Genomic DNA, 18421 nt, shown 5'->3' on the forward strand with positions numbered 1-18421 from the left:
TGTGCCGGCGCTGGAATGTTTTAAAACAAAGATGAAATAGCCTTGTGTCTGTCTAAATTTAGGCGCCAAGATCTGATATGCTTGTAGTTTGCATGGCAGTTAGAGGCTGTTTTGGTAAACACACATTCACTATAAATTAGAGGACTTCTATGTGGCGTTGGCTGAACACTGTGTCTCAACAAAAAAATGATAATTAAAGTGTGTGGGCCCTAAGAGTGATAACCCTGCTAACAGAGGATGTCATAAGGACATTTAACAATGCTTCAAAAAGATTCCAGGCAGGTTAGTCTGTAATGTTCTGAGAGTGTGTGACAAAAATAATGGTTTGCACCACAAATTTATTAGGACATTTACTGTCCACATTATGTTCCCAGCTAAATTAATCTTAATATCATGGAAACATTAAAAGTAACATTCATTAAAAACTAAAATCAAGACATCCACACAAGTGAAGTTGTAGCAAAGTTACCAGAACGTTTAAAAGTGTTAAATAAAAAAGTGTTTTAATAACATCCAGAAAATTAACAGATTGAACGCTCATTGTAACGCATTGCAACTTCCACTACTCAAAAACGCATCACACTGCTTTTTACATGTTAGGGCTGTACCTGACTTAGAATTCTTCCATAAGAACCAGCTTTAATCTTTTTAATATGATTATTCAACTATTTGTTTATGTGTTACCTTATATGCTAATTATCTTGCAATCAGAAAATTCCTTTCAGATCCAGTACTGATTTCCACTGCATTAAGAAATCATGGGAAATTATATTTCAGTATTTACAAATCAGTAAAAGAGAGGTGGCATATGATTAATGATTAATTAAAGTGCAAATATTATAGAAATATAATTTGTGGTGTAATGTGGATTCAGCCTTTTTTTTATTATAGCCTATTTTAATGGAGTTTTTAACGTAAATTTGGGAGTTTGATCCACGCCCTTACTCCTCCCACTCTCTAACCTCTATCAAACCAGTCACTTCCTCTCTACCTGCGTATCGAACAACCTCACACCCACCTCCTCCCCATCTTCCTCCTTTATTTATTTTCTCCCCTTTTCTTCCCGTATCTCTTTGTGTGGGAGGCTTCAGCTTCAGGCTTTTCCAGCAAAGCTGCCCCGAACCCCTGCCCAATCATCTGAGTTCACCCCCATTCCCTTTTCCTTCTTTTTCAGTCAAGGGCGATAGATCGATAGATAGATAGATAGATTAGATAGATAGATAGATTAGATAGATAGATAGATAGATAGATAGATAGATAGATAGATAGATAGATAGATAGATAGATAGATAGATAGATAGATAGATACGTAGGTAGGTAGGTAGGTAGGTAGGTAGGTAGGTAGGTAGGTAGGTAGGTAGGTAGGTAGATAGATTATATTTGTGGTAATTTACACAAACCCACTCACTTGATAAAGCTCTAGTCAAAACTGGTAAAACACTAAAAAGTGGTGGCGACTTAAAGAGGATATGCTGTTGTTTATACTGAAGAGCAGTTCTTCACATCTATACAAATATTAGAGTACCAGAACTTTTTTATTGTAACTACCCCACTTACACATAAGTAAAAGAATTTAGGCACTTTCAAAAGGTACTGAAGCGTATATATTAATATATGTACCATATCATTTTAGTTGTTTTGCTTTGATACATGGCGTCGAACATGGACATTGTTTTCATCTTAAACATATTTTTATTTTTTCTGGAAACCTAGATGCTCTACACTCCTTAAGACTTGCCACCCAATTTGACTTACTAAAGTTTCTGCTTCATTACTCCACATGGTGGCGCTAATCAAATGAATAGAGTAAAATTTGCGATAAAGAATATTGGTTGTTAAATACAAATAAATACAAATAAATCAGTAATTCCTGGCATTTGCTTATTTAGGAGTATTTTATCCTCTTTAGTATGACAAAGAATGATCTTGTGATATATTGAGAATTACAGTACCATAATATCATTGTTATTTTGGGCAAAGTATTGAGATAATATTGTATTGTGAGAAGCACAGTAAATTCCACCTTAAATCCAGACAGCTGAATATATTTACAATTGTTTTTCCTGGGTCGGTTCCCAAAGCCGTCTGTTTTTAAAGCCAATACCCTGAAGGTCTTTCCAGATTTAGGATTGAAAAGAAAAACAAACTCAGAAGTTCAAAGATTCACCCATTTTAAGCATCTGTCCCAACACAGCTCCACTGCAGCAGGGTGCAAAACTGCCTGTGATGTGGGCTCTGAATTTTTCAGCAGACTAAAGCGTTTTTACTATGATCTAAAGATTCCCAGTTCAAATCCTGGGTCATGCTGCTCATTATCAGCAGCCAGAGTCTGAGAGAGAGTACAATTGGAGTTGCTCTTTCTGAGGGTGTAGAGGGTGCTCTTTTCCCACAGTGTGACAGACAGCTGATGTATTAGAGCTCCGAGTGCACTGGCTACCCAGTAATGCTGTTTTAGCAGAAGTTTAAAAAGAGGCGGAGTCTGACTTCACATGTATTGATATGGGTGGCTTAATACAAATGGGAAAGAAAATGGGATAAAATTAGAAATTAACTGTACAAGTAAAAAAATAAATATACGAAAAAGTGCCTGTGGTCAGGGTCCCCAATGCAAGGAACCCCTCTCCCCAAGAACCACTTTGTGTTGTAAGTATTTCCTTCGCTCAGTGAAGAATGGAAATATTTGTTTTGGAATGTCACTGCATCATTGTAAAACTGAATTCAATGAAAAGCTGCGAGAGGACGTCTTTGAGGGCAATCAAAGCACAGCTCTGAATGGGTCTTATGCAGACCCCCTCACTCATTGTACAGTTTCTAAACACCCTGGAAACCCTGCATATTTGAACTCAGTGAGAGGAAAAGCAAGACAATGAGTCAGACCACAATGAGCACAGAACTGTATAAATAATAGAACCTGAAAACACAATATGGAAATCTGATTCCATGTGCTTTACAGAGCGCTGGCCGTTTTACGCATTGTTAATTTAAATGCCTGAATCTACATAACACAATCATATCTCTTTTTGATCGATTGGTTTGTCAAAAAGTCAGGATGGCGCCTTTAAATGACATACAGCGATCACCAAAACATTAAAACCACTGTGCCACAAAGTGGCATGTTGTGACATGCAGTAAATTGATTATCTGTTTCCAATTACATTGTTTTTTACTATTACATAGGCCTGTTACTATAAATTATTTTGGTGGGCAATATACTTTTTGTTTGCCACTGATATAAAGATAATATGATGACAAAATAATGCAGATACATTCTCTTAAAAAGCAATGAAGGTTTGATAGTTTAGACTAATTGATTAATTTAGGCACTGGAATTAAATATACGGATCACAAAACATTGGATAATATTTCAGCAAAAAATAGAAGCTACTCATTCTAAAGCTCTGCCACTATGAGCGGGAGGTCGCAGGTTCGAACCCGCACTCATGCAGCTTTGCCAACAAGCTGCCAGCGCTTAGAGAGAGCAGAATTGGCCCTGCTCCCTCTGGGTGGGTAGATGGCGCTCTCTCCCTACATCACTCCTAGGGTGATGTCTGCAGCAGAGGGCATCTGTGAGCTGATGTATCGGAACTGAGGCGCTGCACTTTCCTCTAAGCTCGCTGGCTGCTCAGCAATGCTGCATCAGCAGCAGCTCGAAAAGAAGCGGTGGCTGGCTTCACATGTATCGGAGGAAGCATGTGTTAGTCTTCACCCTCCTGGTGTGTTGGGGCATTACTAGTGATAGGGGAAGTCCTAATGAGTGGGTTGGGTAATTGGCTGTGTAAATTGGGGAGAAAATGGGAAAATTCTGAAATAAAATTATTGCTCCCCTATCAAAATTGGTACTGTCTCCTTGAGTGGATCAGATTAGTAGTGTTCAGTCTTTACTCATTTTACAGTAGGTCTGACTGAGTTTAAGTCACATGTGATAAGAAGTTGACTGACTGATGACATATTTTCTATTAAATGTTCATAAAAATGTAATCACAATGTTTTTGCAGCTGTCAAGCAGCAAGGTCAAGCACAAGGTCAGAACCTTCCCACATCACTTGTGTCACCCCGGATGCAGCAAACACAAGTTCTGTTTTTTTTTCCTCTTTGGGAGCAGAAGTTATAGATATGTGTGTTGTTCTTTATTAAATAATGTGAAAGACTACAGCAACAGTAAAACTGTATTTCACACTCTTATGGTTAAACTGTGAGAGTTATTTTCTGGTTGTGGTGTGTGGAGACGAGACACCATTATTAATGCTTTGGTCCAGGTGTTGCATTTGTTTACTCTTTTACTAGATTGATGCTACTATTGCTCACAGACTCATTCTTGCCTCTGTCAGAGAGCACAAAACAGGACAACAGGCTAAAATCTATATCTCTGTTAAAATGCACACAGTAAACACAACAGGCAATATTGAGTTGGGTAAACATTCTTGAGGGTTAGGCTCATTATTTGAATGATAATTTGATAACATAGTTATCAGGATGGGCCAACTATGTCATTTTCCTTCAGAAAACCAGATGCTTTACAATGTGCAGGTGCATTTTAGTCAGCGTTTATTAATCAGAGTGAATAAAGCGAGTGATGTGATATTGCTCACGCACTGTCAGCACATCTGACGAGGCAGCCATGGGCCTGTATGACAAACCAGAGTCTCTGGCTTGTTTGCCGTCACCTGCAGCGCGTCTGCTGAGTATCCCAGAAGAACTGTGTGAGAGTGCATTTTGAGTGTCAGGAACACTGGGAGGAGCCGACACCTCTGGAATGTCACTGTCTCAGGTGCCGACACCCAGCCATTGAAAAAAACTGTCAAGCTCTTACAGAAATCATTTACATGCATGTGTTTTCGCTAAGAGAAAACAGACAGGCGAAGCAGATTATTGCATTCCCTTTCCATACATTCCTTAAAAAGCTTAGAATAGTTTATTTTTAAGGTCTTGCTGATCTCATAATCACTCAATATTACTGAGAAAGACAAGCTTCTGCCTCTTTCTGCCTCTGACCAAAGGTTAAGCCGAAGCAGACAGACTAAAGGTCTACAAGGCCCGCGAGTGTGGGGTTAGGACTTGTTGCGAGCCAAGAGAAATGCCTGTCTTTCTGAATTCCTCCTGACTAAATGAAGTGAAACAACTGACTCACAGGTATCTACTATGACTAATAGCTTTACAGCAAGATAAAAGACTCTCATGAAGAGTCATCTCTAGCATTACTGTATTCTTATTGTTATTTTAATAAGCCACGTGTTTCTCCACTGTTCCGTCTAAAGCAAAGCCAGATTTAGTCAGGATACATTTAACAGGCAGATTTTTACTAGCGGTGTCAATCAATAAAAAAATCTAATCAGATTAATCATAACATTTCTACTGTGAGAAAAAGCTTATAATAGTGGGTGTTTAAATGTAAATGAAATAATCTGTGCTAGATTGGCAAAGTTAAATTAGAGTCATATTAGTGGTGTTAAAGAAATTAATCATATAAATTAGTACTTAAACTGCTAGTACTTCCAGTGTTGTGTAGTGTTTTTATTGTAATATTTCATGCTAGATTTAATTTTTATTTTAATGTGCTGATTTACTATTTATCACTAAATAAAAGCTCTAAAACGTCACCAGGCTAATGTCACTTAATATTTTTCACTTGATTTATTTCCATGAAAATAAATTCCACATGACAGCACAGCATTTTTATTAGTGGTCTCAATCAATAAAAAAATGTAATTGGATTAATCACAACAGTATTCAACGATTAATCAGTAATCAATGTTGGATTTGCAAAGTAAAATTTATAGTAGCGTGGTCAATCCCAATATTGTATTAATAAGAACATTATTCTATATTTGTTAGTGTAGAAGGAAGGCAGTAATAATTGTGTAATCTTTATTTTCTTCTTAATACAAACCAAAACCCAACGTCAAAAAATTACATTTTACTAAGTTGATTATTAGAAACTAGTAAGACATTATTAATTATATATAAAGTGAATCATCTCCATTCTTATTTACAACATTCTTAAACATTAAAATGTTGTAATATTTAAAATGTCTTAAATAGTGTAAATAAATAATGAGTTAATTATTTTTATTACTGTCATAACTGTCGCTATTTTTGATTCTTATTGTAAAGTGTTACCAAACCTTTACTAATTCTGAAGGGGGTAGTGTGTAAAAATGATAGACATGATGCATTTGGACAGGACTAATTAACATAATCACTAATAACTTCTGGTAATAATTGCTTTATCCCACCCCTTTAAAAAAAAATTAATACGACTTACGTGGACAGGTCATCTACCAATCTTGTCTTTTATCTGTGTAGTGTAGTATAGTACACTACTAACTACTGACATAGCTGGTTTCACTTCTAAAATGAAACAGCTTGGTTTGATTCACAGCAATAGATTAGGAACCATTATATAGTAGTCAAAAAAAAAATTAAAATATCCTTTTAAAGGCACTCATCAGGACCGCCCCAGGAAAGGAAGAATTACCTCTGTTGCACAGGATAAGTTCATCAGAGTTCATCAGAGCCTCAGAAACCACAAGTTAACAGCAGATAAGAGCACCTAAATGCTTCACAGAGTATTTTGGTTACTACATGTTTCCTTATGTGTTTTTCATTGTCTGAATGACTTCAGTATTAATTTAACATGTATGAAATAAATAATAATAACATTAAATGAGTTGGTGTGTCCAAACTTTTGACAGGTTCTGTAATTCTTCACAATGTGAACTACACTGAATTAAATTCCCCACATGCCTGCAATTCCTGGGCTCTTCATCAAGGCGCCTCTACTATATACCTGCAGCTCTCTCCTATCAGCAATGTCTTGTGACAGAGAGACAACATCGGCAGATTCACCCCCAGACAACTAATGTAGGAAGAAAGCTTCTGAGATAACAGGAGAAAAGACTGAGGTGAAATGGGTTCTAGTGGTTTATGGTACACTGACATGTCAAAAGTTATTGGGTAGGAACTCTTATCCTGTTCAGTGACTTTTGCCATGTCCTACAGACACTAAAGAGTGCTGCAGTGAGCTGTGGGATTTGTGGATTGGGTCTCCTGCATTAATGTGTCAAATTGCTTGTCTGTTTGCATGGACAATTCTAGCCAGATGCCACAGGTCACAATCATTACCACCTACTGCACTACAGTCCCCTGTGAGTGAAATACGTCCTTCTTTGACTTATTCCTGATACAAACGTGACACTCTGGACCAAGGAATTTTACATTTTAAATGGAATGTGCTATTTAGTACTCCCATACTTAACATTGCCTTGCCATGAGCACGTTGGCCAGTGTTCAGCCTCACTCACAAGATAACATCTCAACACTTACCATGGTGTGGGCGTTTCCAGGTCATCCCCTGTGGTGACACCTTATTGTTAATTTACATACTGCTGTCCCATGACCTTTGGCATTGTAAGAATATTTAAACATTCTTTACATTCCAATGTTTGAATGTTCTTAACCTCCTAAACTATGTGGAATCACTGCCTTTTTACCCATTGTTAGAACTTAGAAACAACTTAGTCAGTAAGTTTGCATTGCTCTAGTACAGTTGAGTAGTAATTCTTATGGTGCAATAAAGTCATAGAGCATTTGGAGTTTATAATTAACAAGTTATTGCTCTTTTAAAGGGTGTATCAACTCTGTTATTAGGGCATTCTACCTTACCATTCTCAATCATTTCTGGGATATCTGGGTTATGGCTGTCAATCATAACATATAAATGTGTGCGATTAATCTGGAAATTTTAGCATGTTATTGCAAATTAATCCTGTCACCAATCATTCTAACATAATTCACTCCTTTTACAGAGCCTGGCATTATTTGTTATTATGTTTTAGACTTTTTCTGGATTATGTAGAGATATAAACACAGTGTGGTTTGGTAGGTAACTTTTTATGTATGCTGATATGTGAATTAAACCTCTCTCTCTCTCTCTCTCTCTTTCTAATAAGTGGAAATGAGCACGCACCCACACCCACACCCACACACACACACTGCTGGCATGTTTTCTTTCCAAGTTGAAAGTGGAATATGTTTTATTACATTAAAACTCTTAACATTAAATTATTGTTGCCCCCCCCCCCCCCCCCACTAAAGAACTAGAAAAAAACAAACATTTTAATTATGATTTTCAATAATTTTATTTTTGATCAATCACCGAATATAGTGTGTTTTAAGCGAATGACACATACACACTGCTTGCATGTTTCCTTTCCAAGTTATTGAAAGAGGAATATGGAGCCTGCATTCATTTCCACTATTAAAGCTCTTATTGAATTATTTTTATCACATTTCACTCTTTAATTATTTTTGTGCCACCTACCAAAAAACTGAAAAGGAAAATGTAAAAGAGTATAATATTTTAAGCAAATGACAACAATAATATCAATATAATTTAATATTGCTAATCTAGCACAGATTTTTTCATTTAGATTTAAAAAAGCATTATTAAAAGCTTAGTCTTAAAAAGAAGAAAATGTGTAATTAATAACGATCAATCACAGAATTTTGTTGTAATTAATTTACACAACTATATTTAAGATATTCATGTTAAAAAAAGGTTTGTGTGACATGCTTCCATGTAGGTTTAATCAAATGTACAAGGCAGGTCCTTCCAATGTAGTGGATGTTTAGTGTATAAACATTAATTTGCAATGTTTGAGAGACGACAGTGCAAGCTCTAGCACTGCTACATGATGTGATTTGGTGATAATCCCAATCCACACCATTTATAAAGCAGCAGTTCATTAACTAACCTTTAAAGAAGCTCTTAGCTTTCAGGTATCCCACACTGAGGCGCAGGACGGAGAGTTTATCCAGGCGAGAGCGTACGTCCTCACTGAAGGGAAGCATGTTGGTCAGACGCTCCAGTTCACCATTCAGCCGATCCCTGTGCCTCTTTGATGGGTTTGACTTGGCAACTTCATCCGCTGGTTTTCTATAGGGAGGGGACAAAACATGTTTAAGGAATGTTTAGGTCAAAGAACCTTTTAGAACTGGGGGCTCACGAGGTTGATCCTACCTTGTTGTATGAGACTGGAACTCTTAAACCATATCAGAGTGCAGTTCAAACAATGATAAACAACAACGTATAACCACCAAATTTACTGAAGTTTTATTTTACTAAACTTAACTTTATATAATTATGATGATATTTGACCAAGAATGGGGCAAATTCTTGCTACGCTCCCACATCATCAGCACCAAATGGCATTGGACAAAATCTATAATAAATAAATGTATTTGACTTTCGCAAAATGTGACCTTGTGTGTGTAAAATATATGTAAACATATATGAAAAAAAAATTCCCGCTGGTTTGACATCAGAAGGTCAGACAGAAGTTAATTTCCTTGCTAATTACTAAATTCATTACTTTATTACTAATATATTCATAATTTAATTTGTCTGGTAGTTTTACTACAGTCCCTAAAGCAATAATTTGAATCCTAAATAGGGGAAAACAGTAAAAAAAACTGTGAGAACTTCTGTTTTTAAACATTTCATGATGAATACACCAGGATATCTAGAAACAGCTCATCTCCATAAGCACAAAATGACATGGTCGTAGGCTTGCAATGTCTGAATATTCCTCATAATTACAACCTGGTTTTTTATGCAACCTGATTGCATTAGTATGCTATTACAACATTATAATATCAGTGGTATAAAATAGACTTGTATTGAGAATAAAATTGTTTTTGGGCCCATATCTTTTGGGTCCCATTGTCCAATAAGAAACGTGACAATGATAAATTACTTTATCTACATGTAAGTAAGTACACTGTGCACATAAACATATATTCAGCTTGTCTGCAGCCTGTTTTCGGCTGGTTAGACTTGTACACCTGCCTGCATTGTGTTTTCTAACTACCCATTTATAGACAAACCTGTGTATTATTCAGCTCAACACTATCCCAATCTATACACTTTCTAACATTGGTGTATTATAATAGTGATGGATGTGTATAAGTGCTATCTTTACTTTGGCTTTTTTGGGGGGGATGTGGGTAGAACTGAGGTGGATAAATGTTTTCTACATTGATATTGGTTTGGCTGTTCTCCACAGCTGTAAACTATGTGGTAACTGAAAGGTAACAGTCCAACTTCCAATGGGGTCAACTGTTCTGTTTTTATGTCCAACGCTTACTGGATGTCCACAGTCCTACCTGGATAACACGATTGGATATATATATATAATTTATATTATTTACACATTCCAAATATTCATTTAGCTACTTTGATACATCATCGATCATTAAACATCAGTGTCAGAGAATCTAATGATTTCATAACCTTCATACTGTTTTATTCTCGAAGAAGACACATGCTGCTGCATGTTCAGATATTATTTTCTTAATATTTATCATATTCTCTTCATACTTAGCTGAGGTAAAGCTTAAGCTGTACACCCTGTTGTGGTAAAATACCATGTTATTTATAATAACTTTAGAAAATCAAAATGTACCTTTTAAACAGAAGAAAAGAAGTCACAATGAACAATTCAACACACCTGCTACTCTAGGTCAATCACATTTCCATCTAATGCCATTTTTTATTAAAATTCGAAGAAAAAATAAAAAGTGATTAAGCTAGAACATTTGAGTTCTGTGTAGTCTGAGTTCTTAAATAAGTCTTTTTGAAGGCCAAAAGGAACAGTATTTTGATACTGACCTGCATACATTTTAAAATGTCCCATGCAATTTAGTGAAGATGAGCCCCTATCACTGTGACAGAACAAATCAAAGATGGCACTGATTTATCTGCCTGTCTAGATCTTTTCTTGTTGTGTGTGAAACAAAATGTACTCCAAAATCTGGTTTATTTTATGTTTGGGTAACAGATCATTTGCAGTGTGGTTTCTGTTCTGCTGACCAACTGTCTGCTATGACTGCTGGCATCCAGTGGTGAAGCCAACAGCTTTTCAACTTTGTCCAGCTTTAGACTGGTTGGGAGAATAATTACAGGTATAAAGATCATGCATAGCTGCAGCAGTCTGGGACACTATGGGCTAATAGGAATAGGAATCAAAGGGTATCTCACGATATGTTATATTATCACAATATTTTGCGCCTATGTTTCAATAAAAATATTGATATTTGACAGCACATATCAATAATGTATCATAAATTAAAACAATATGATATACTGAGATATCAATATTTGTCCCACTCCCAAGAAATATGTGACCCTTTTTGTTGTTTACAGGGTAAAATAAATTGGAATTACACAGATTTTGTCATTAGTATGTAAAGAAAGTGAGATTTAGAGTTGTCTAGGTGGGCAATATGATGATTTTTCATCTAATTGTTATGCCTTTTAAGCCTGTCAACCATATCAGCAGTTTATAAATCACACTGACATAACAGCATATTCCAAAACAAAGAATTAAATTAGTCCTTATTAATAGGATGATGTACATTAAGCACAGAATAAAATCACTATGATATGCATGCATGTTTAAATTGCATTTTTTATATGCCACTGCTGATGCATATTATCTTTGTCAAAACACAGCAATACATTTTGTGCATCCTAAAAGTCTTTAAATATTATGATGCAAATTAACAAAAAAGTAACAGTAACAAGCTTTTTTGAAATGATAAATTATGAGCTTAATATAAAATGTACTATACTATGTAATAATTTACACAACATAATAAACATGTTAATGTGCATTATATTTCTGCTTCTCTGCACCATTAAACCTATTTTTTTTAAACATTGACCCTTTGGCCAAATATGGAGGCACTGCCATTACCATCTAGTGATCACATGACAACATTAAACTTAACTGAAAACAAGATGACGGGAATCCCAGTCATAGGTTTCTACAGCCAGTCCAGACAGAAACATGGACTAGGTAAAAAAATAACTAGTTTATTTACTTTCTGTAGAAAGTTCACATTTATTTTTGGACTATTTGGGTCATTTAGATTTTTCTGGTAAATCCGAAAAATGAGATACCTTTTCTTTTTGCAATCCCCCCATATACATACTTTTGCCATGAACAAAAAATAACTATTGACTAATGTTATTAATAACTTAGTAAAAATACATTATAACCTATGCTATACACTATACACATTATTTACCATACCATATCTGCAGTTTATCCAAAATTTTATTTATCAAACTAAAAAAAAAAATAGACTTCCCTACTGAAAAGGCATCTTTCTGAGTTATGCAATCATGATGTTCCTAACCAAGCTGGGTGACCACCATGACTAGCAAAACCAAGCTGGTTGACCAGAATGACCACCAAGGCCAGCATAACCAAGCTGGTTGAAGTCCTGGACTGGAACTAATTTCCTGAGCTAACTAACTAACATATTTTATCTGAACCCAAAACACCATAAACTCCCTACTTTCTTGTTTCTGTAAAAGTATTCATAACAAAAAGAGTCTGACCCAAAATCTGGTCAATGAGAGACAGGAGCATGCGATTCCTTATACACCCCCCTTCCACACACACACAAAGTACAGGAACAAGAGGGGCGTCCTCTTATATCAGATTTCAGCGCGCGCCCCCCTCCCTCCACAGAGCATCGCGTGCGAGCAGAGCAGCTCCCTCAACACTGCACTGAGATAAAGAGAGAGAGAGAGAGAGAGAGAGAGAGACAGAGAAAACAAATACACAAAAGAATAGACAGAATAAAAAAGAGACTACAAAATAAGGGCAACTGCCTTTTTAGCGGGGTAAATAATTGACGGTATTTGCAAATATATGGTATTTAATTCATCCACTTACAGAAGTACATATCCATACTTTTATATGTACAGTTGACACTAGTACTTCATGGGCTACTTGTACTTTGTTTTACTCTTGTTAATGTATCTTATTATTTTTATGTCACTAAATTATGACATACATTAAAAATGGCCAATTACAGTGTTTGATATGAAATCTGTCCTGTCAGAACTGTTCACAATGGTAGTAAATAGAGAAGCACCAATGTTTGTTTGTTTTTGGCTGATGCCAATATTCAATATTAAACTTTGACAATGCCGATACACAGACTAGAAAACCAGGTATAACTTTAAAACGAATAAAAATAAATAAAAATCAGCTTAAATAAAATAATTGGAAAGTAGCACGCCCAGTGTCTGCTAATTGTAGTGTAGCCAGCGACTCTTGGTCCTTTCCCAGCATAAGATTAATACATCAGCAAATATTGCTTTGGAATATTGTCTATAAAAAGCAATTATCATCATTATTTTTGATGCTTGATACAAAGGAATATACACTCTGTTTTCTAATTTTATCATGAAACCATATTATCATCATGACATGACACTATCTAGCCAAATTTTGGAAATTATTATCGCAATATGCACACATACAGTATATAGCAGAACAACAAAATATCACAATGTTATTTTTTCCCAGTATCGTGCAGCCCTAACACAGAACACACACTGATGTTAGCTACTAGCTGACCTACACATCTATACTTTTACCTATACAGTTTGGCCACATACATGGTAGTCTACTAATAAAAAAAATATTAATTACATGAACAATGTATAAACAAGGTCATTTAGAGTGTTTGATATGAAATCTGTTCTATATATTCAGCATTGTCCACAGTGGCAGTAAATGGACATCTGTATCATCTAAGTAATTTTGAATGAAAATGTTGACTGATTGCAGAATCACTTTACAAAAAAGGACTAAAAGACAGGAGAGAACATGATAAAATAGAAAAGACAAAAAAGAATAAGAAGTGAGAGAAAGTGAGAGAACCAAAACACAGCCTGAAATAATGGGAAAATAAAAACAGAAAGAGAGAAAGAGACAGCAAGATAGATGGAGAGAAATAAATGGGGAAAGAGAGAGAGAGAGAGAGAGAGAGAGAGAAAATGAGATAGAAAGGGAGCGAGAAAGGGGAAAGACAGGATAAAATATGAAAAATAGAGAAAAGTACAGGGGGAAGAACTGAAGACAGGCTAAAAATGAAAAATAGAAACTATAGAAACAAAGAAAGAGGGGGGGGGGGGGGGGAGAGAAAGCCTAAATAAATGTTTAGGGGTTATGGAGTTCCAGACTTGCTCATCTGACTCAGTTAAACAGCTGATGGTCAGGAAAAAAATCATCAATTAAGCACGAGCCATAATAATAATAATAATAATTATTATTATTATTATTATTATTATTATTATTATTATTATTATTATATATTTTATTATTATTATTATAAATGTTTAATAACTAAACTATAATTCAACACGTACTGTTTTTGAGCGGGCTTCTTCCGTTTCTTGCAGGCATATCTGTCTGTGTCCAACATGTTTGCAGTGTTGTCTGTTAAGCTGTTGGGTGTAGAGTGGTCTGTCTCAGCTGATCCAGTGAAAGCTCAGAGATCTTCCCCAGTCATGAAGCTCTTGTGTCCCTGCGGAGACTCATGACTTACGGAAAGGGTTCAGTTTAGATGAAGAATAAAAGCTTGAAAGCGTTCTCCTCCTCTTTCTCAGACAGACAGGTTTCAGTAAAAAGTGGAAAAATTACTTAAAAACACCACAAAAAACACAAACTACACCAGCACATCGGCTCCAGCCCAGCTCCAGCCACTCTGAAGATCCAGCCTGTACTGCAGGTAGGAGCTGTCACTGGGCGTGTCAGGAAATTATGACATTTTTTGATTTAAGGTGGACTGAGAGTCAGAGAACTTCTAGAGAGGAGAACTCTCACTTAAAAATGTGTTTTGCGTTTGTCAAACACTAGAGGGCGCTCCCTAGTCAGTCCAAAATGAATGGTTTTTTTGGGCAATTATGCAAAATCTTAATTTATGCAAAAAAGATTTTAACCGTTTAAACTGTTTATGAGAAGCTATTAACTTCCTGTTTCCCCTTTATATTAAAAAAAAACAGAAAATTTTCTTATTATTTTTTATAGAATTATTTTCTCTCTCTCTGTTACTCACTCATTCTTTCCTTTAGTCTATCAAACTTTCTCTTTCTCACTTTTCCATTTTTTGTCACTTTATCTCTTTTAACACTTCTCACTTTTTTCACACTTTTTAATCAGTCAGTGTAACGTTTATTATTTTTTTTTTACCGTTTTTTTATGTAGTGCAGTGTACAAGAAATAAGTTTTCATCTATTTTTTCAGTTTTAGTTTTTTCATCTCTGCCCCTCACAATCGTAATTGCAGGAAAAATGTTTATTTTATATATATATTTTATAATGTATATTTTTAATTTTTGCATTTTGCAAGTTGGATTATCCCAGCAGATACAAGATAAATTGACAAATCTGAAAATTGAGAGAACATTTAACTTTTCATTTTTCTTAAAATTCTGTTTGCGAAAAGCTGAAATGAAAAACTAGATAATTGAAAAATTGGATGAAAACCTATTTCTTCTTCATTTCTAATTTAGCTCGATACAGTCAGAAAAATACGCTGCTAAACGTTACACTGACCTAAATCCATTTCTTCTTTACTATACTGAATGGAAAAAAGATATAATTTTAGTTTGTCCAGATGGTGGTGCTCTCGGCCACAAATGATTTGTACATACAGTATTTGTATCATAAAATGACTGCAGACCGCTAGAGGGAGCCTGTGAGTTTATAATGAATAGTGATTAACTGAGCTACCAACTGCATGAGCGTTATGTTCTTTGTGTTTTGAAAAGTAGAATAAAGTACTTAGTATTTACTTACCCGTGTATTTCCATTTTCCTACAGCAAACTGTTATTTAGCAGTAAAGGCGCTCGCATTTACTGAGACAAAGGCCTTTTGTATCATATTTTGTGAAGAAAAACTTACATGTGTTATTTTTCTTATTTCATAATGTCCTAATGATTTAACTTTTAAATTGCAATTTTAGTAGAAATTCTAATTTTGTATGAAAGAGGTCTATGTCTATATCTGTGACCTTGTTTAGTGTCTATTTCATTCTTATGTAATAATAATTTATCTTATAATTTTATTTACGTGTACTTTAGTCAACTATTGTTTTGTTTTGTTTTTTTTTTGCTGTAACTTTGAGTAGGAGAGTAACGCAATTTCAATCAACTGTATGGCCTGTACATATGCAATATTGACAATGAAACTACTTGACTTAACTTGACAGTGTCTTTACAGTGTCTTTACAGTGTCTGTACAGTGTGCAAGCATTTTCTAGTTTTCGTCTTCATATTTTATCCAAAATAATCCATTAAGGTTAAGATTTTATTAAGCTTTTATATATTTTTTTGACTGTATTGTAAATCTTATATGCCGTCCATTAGACATTTACCTCATATTCATTGTTATCATCAAAAAACAATCAAATAAAGGGATAATCCACATTTCAATACAATATGGATATATTTAGCTTTATTTCATTAGGCTTTTACATTTCTAAATATATAATTTACTGTCTTGTAAATTAAACATACACATTTACAAGGATTATTCCTCGATACAAGAAAACTCTGGGCCTTTTCAGCGTGACAGGGTGGAAAGTGATAGGGTTGCATGTGAAAAGGTGGGTGCATGTGTTGGAGTTGATTTGTTTTTAGCTAATATTAGAAATAAATCCATATTTACAATTTTCTCCTTAAACACATTTTCCCTGACAATCTAGTCTGTTATCTTATTTTTATAAAGGGTAAACTAAATGGTGTGAGGGCAAACATTACGAAGTACAAAGTCACATCAGATATTTTAAAATTAGAAATTGCAGGTATGCTTGAAAAGTAATAGCTACCCTTTAGCACTCATTCACACCCATATGTTCAACATGTACATACATATACAGTATATTCCCCACTGAACCTTTATGCACAGATGCAGTCACTTAACCTCCTTTACTGACATGTTATTTTACTTGCACTTTGCACAATTAATAAGTCAGTTTTTATTGTGTGTGTGTGGGGGGGTGCTCTGATAGTCAAATCCGACAGAGATTGTACATCTAGTAGTAACCGTGATGGTTTAATAAGAAGGATGCTGTGGATTCAGTGGTCCAATCAGTAGGAAGCTGAAGCTCTATTTGTCCAATAAAAAAGTAAGGGCTGAAGCCTCTGGTACTCCAAAGAGAAGGAAGCTGTAGATCCCAGAAAAAAAAATAAGAAGGAGGTTCTGGATCACTTGGCTTAATCAAAAAGATGTACATCAAGTGGTTTATTTAGAAGGAGGTTAAAAATCTGTTGGTCCAAGTTAAGTCACGTTTAGATTTTTTTGTACAAATATATTAAACATTCTACAGCTAAATATGAAGAGAAAGATTGTTGTTGAGTACACATAATTTTCTCTCTATGACGAAGTATAAACACTTTTACTGTATTTTAGCTTTATTTTATCTTTCATAAATTATTAATTACAGAAAAGTGCAGTTCACTAATCGCTGTTCTCTTTTCCTGCTGTATTATTTACAGGCCAACCCCCCCTAACCCACATACAGCCTCCCTCTGCCTGGAACAGCAGAGCTACAGCCTCCCTCTGATTGGACCAACATAGCTTTAGCCACTCTCTGACTAGACCAGCAGAGGTTTGATTGGACCAACAGGTCTATAGCCTCCATGTATTTGGAGAAACAGACGCCCTCTGATTGAACATGCAGAGATATAGCCTCCCTCTGATTGGACCAACAGAAAGCATCTGTTTTACAATTCATGTTAATTCCAAAAATATGAATATATTAAATATCATTGTAATTATAATATTAAGGTATCAGAATTTAAGAGGTGATGCATTTTCTGACACATAGTCTGTCCCCCTATATATACTGGTAGTAGACAGTAAAGGTCAATATATAACACCTGTATAAATAGCCTGATTTTAGCATAAAGATTTGACATTGATTCAATGTAAAAGTTGTCAGTGTACAGCTTGTATAACATTATAAATTGGCTGTGCCCTCGAAATAACTCAGCCATTCTAAGCTACTGGCAACAAAATGAGTACAACAAGTGAAAATGACGAAATTGCGCCCAAGGTGGTAATATTTTGTGTGTTCACCAATATTTTCCAGCACTGCTTGAACTCTCTTGAGCATGGACAACATCACTGAGCTGCTGTATGGTACCATACGTACTTTTTTGTTTACTACTTAATTCCATTTGTTTCCTTTAATTGTTTTCCTGTCTTTAAAATATATCCACAATGTAGAAAAAAACATTGAATGAGAAGACTTTTGATTGGTACTGTAAGTAGTACAAATATACTGCCCATAAAATTTCATTAATTAGTTATTTTGGGGCTTGTTGCCCTAAGAAGTTAAATGTGTGTATACTTCTGTATACTTCTTGTCACTAAAAACTGTTAATTTAATAAAATAACAATGTAAAACAAATTATTTCACGGCAATAAACATTAAAGTATTTTATTAAATTGTCCACTGAATCTTGTTTTTTGAGATAAAACAGCTAATATTTCAAAAATGTTTTCAACACTAGAACATAGTTCAGGTATGGATAATAGGTTTTTTTTTTTTT

At 35.0% G+C, this 18421-nt stretch overlaps 1 protein-coding gene across 1 annotated transcript in view; it reads right to left on the reverse strand.

Moving 5' to 3' along the window:
- LOC103044837 (aryl hydrocarbon receptor) overlaps positions 1–14591 on the reverse strand; it is a 49639-nt gene extending 35048 nt beyond the window's left edge. The window contains exons 1-2 of the mRNA XM_015606067.3: positions 14231–14591; positions 8754–8935 (exon numbers count right to left, since the gene is read on the reverse strand). Coding sequence (XP_015461553.3) covers positions 8754–8935; positions 14231–14286 — 238 coding nt within the window. The 5' untranslated portion in view covers positions 14287–14591. The remainder of the gene's footprint in view (positions 1–8753; positions 8936–14230) is intronic.
- Positions 14592–18421: the final 3830 nt, after the last annotated feature.

This window comes from Astyanax mexicanus, chromosome 11 (assembly GCF_023375975.1).
Source record: "Astyanax mexicanus isolate ESR-SI-001 chromosome 11, AstMex3_surface, whole genome shotgun sequence".
Classification (NCBI taxonomy): domain Eukaryota; kingdom Metazoa; phylum Chordata; class Actinopteri; order Characiformes; family Acestrorhamphidae; genus Astyanax; species Astyanax mexicanus.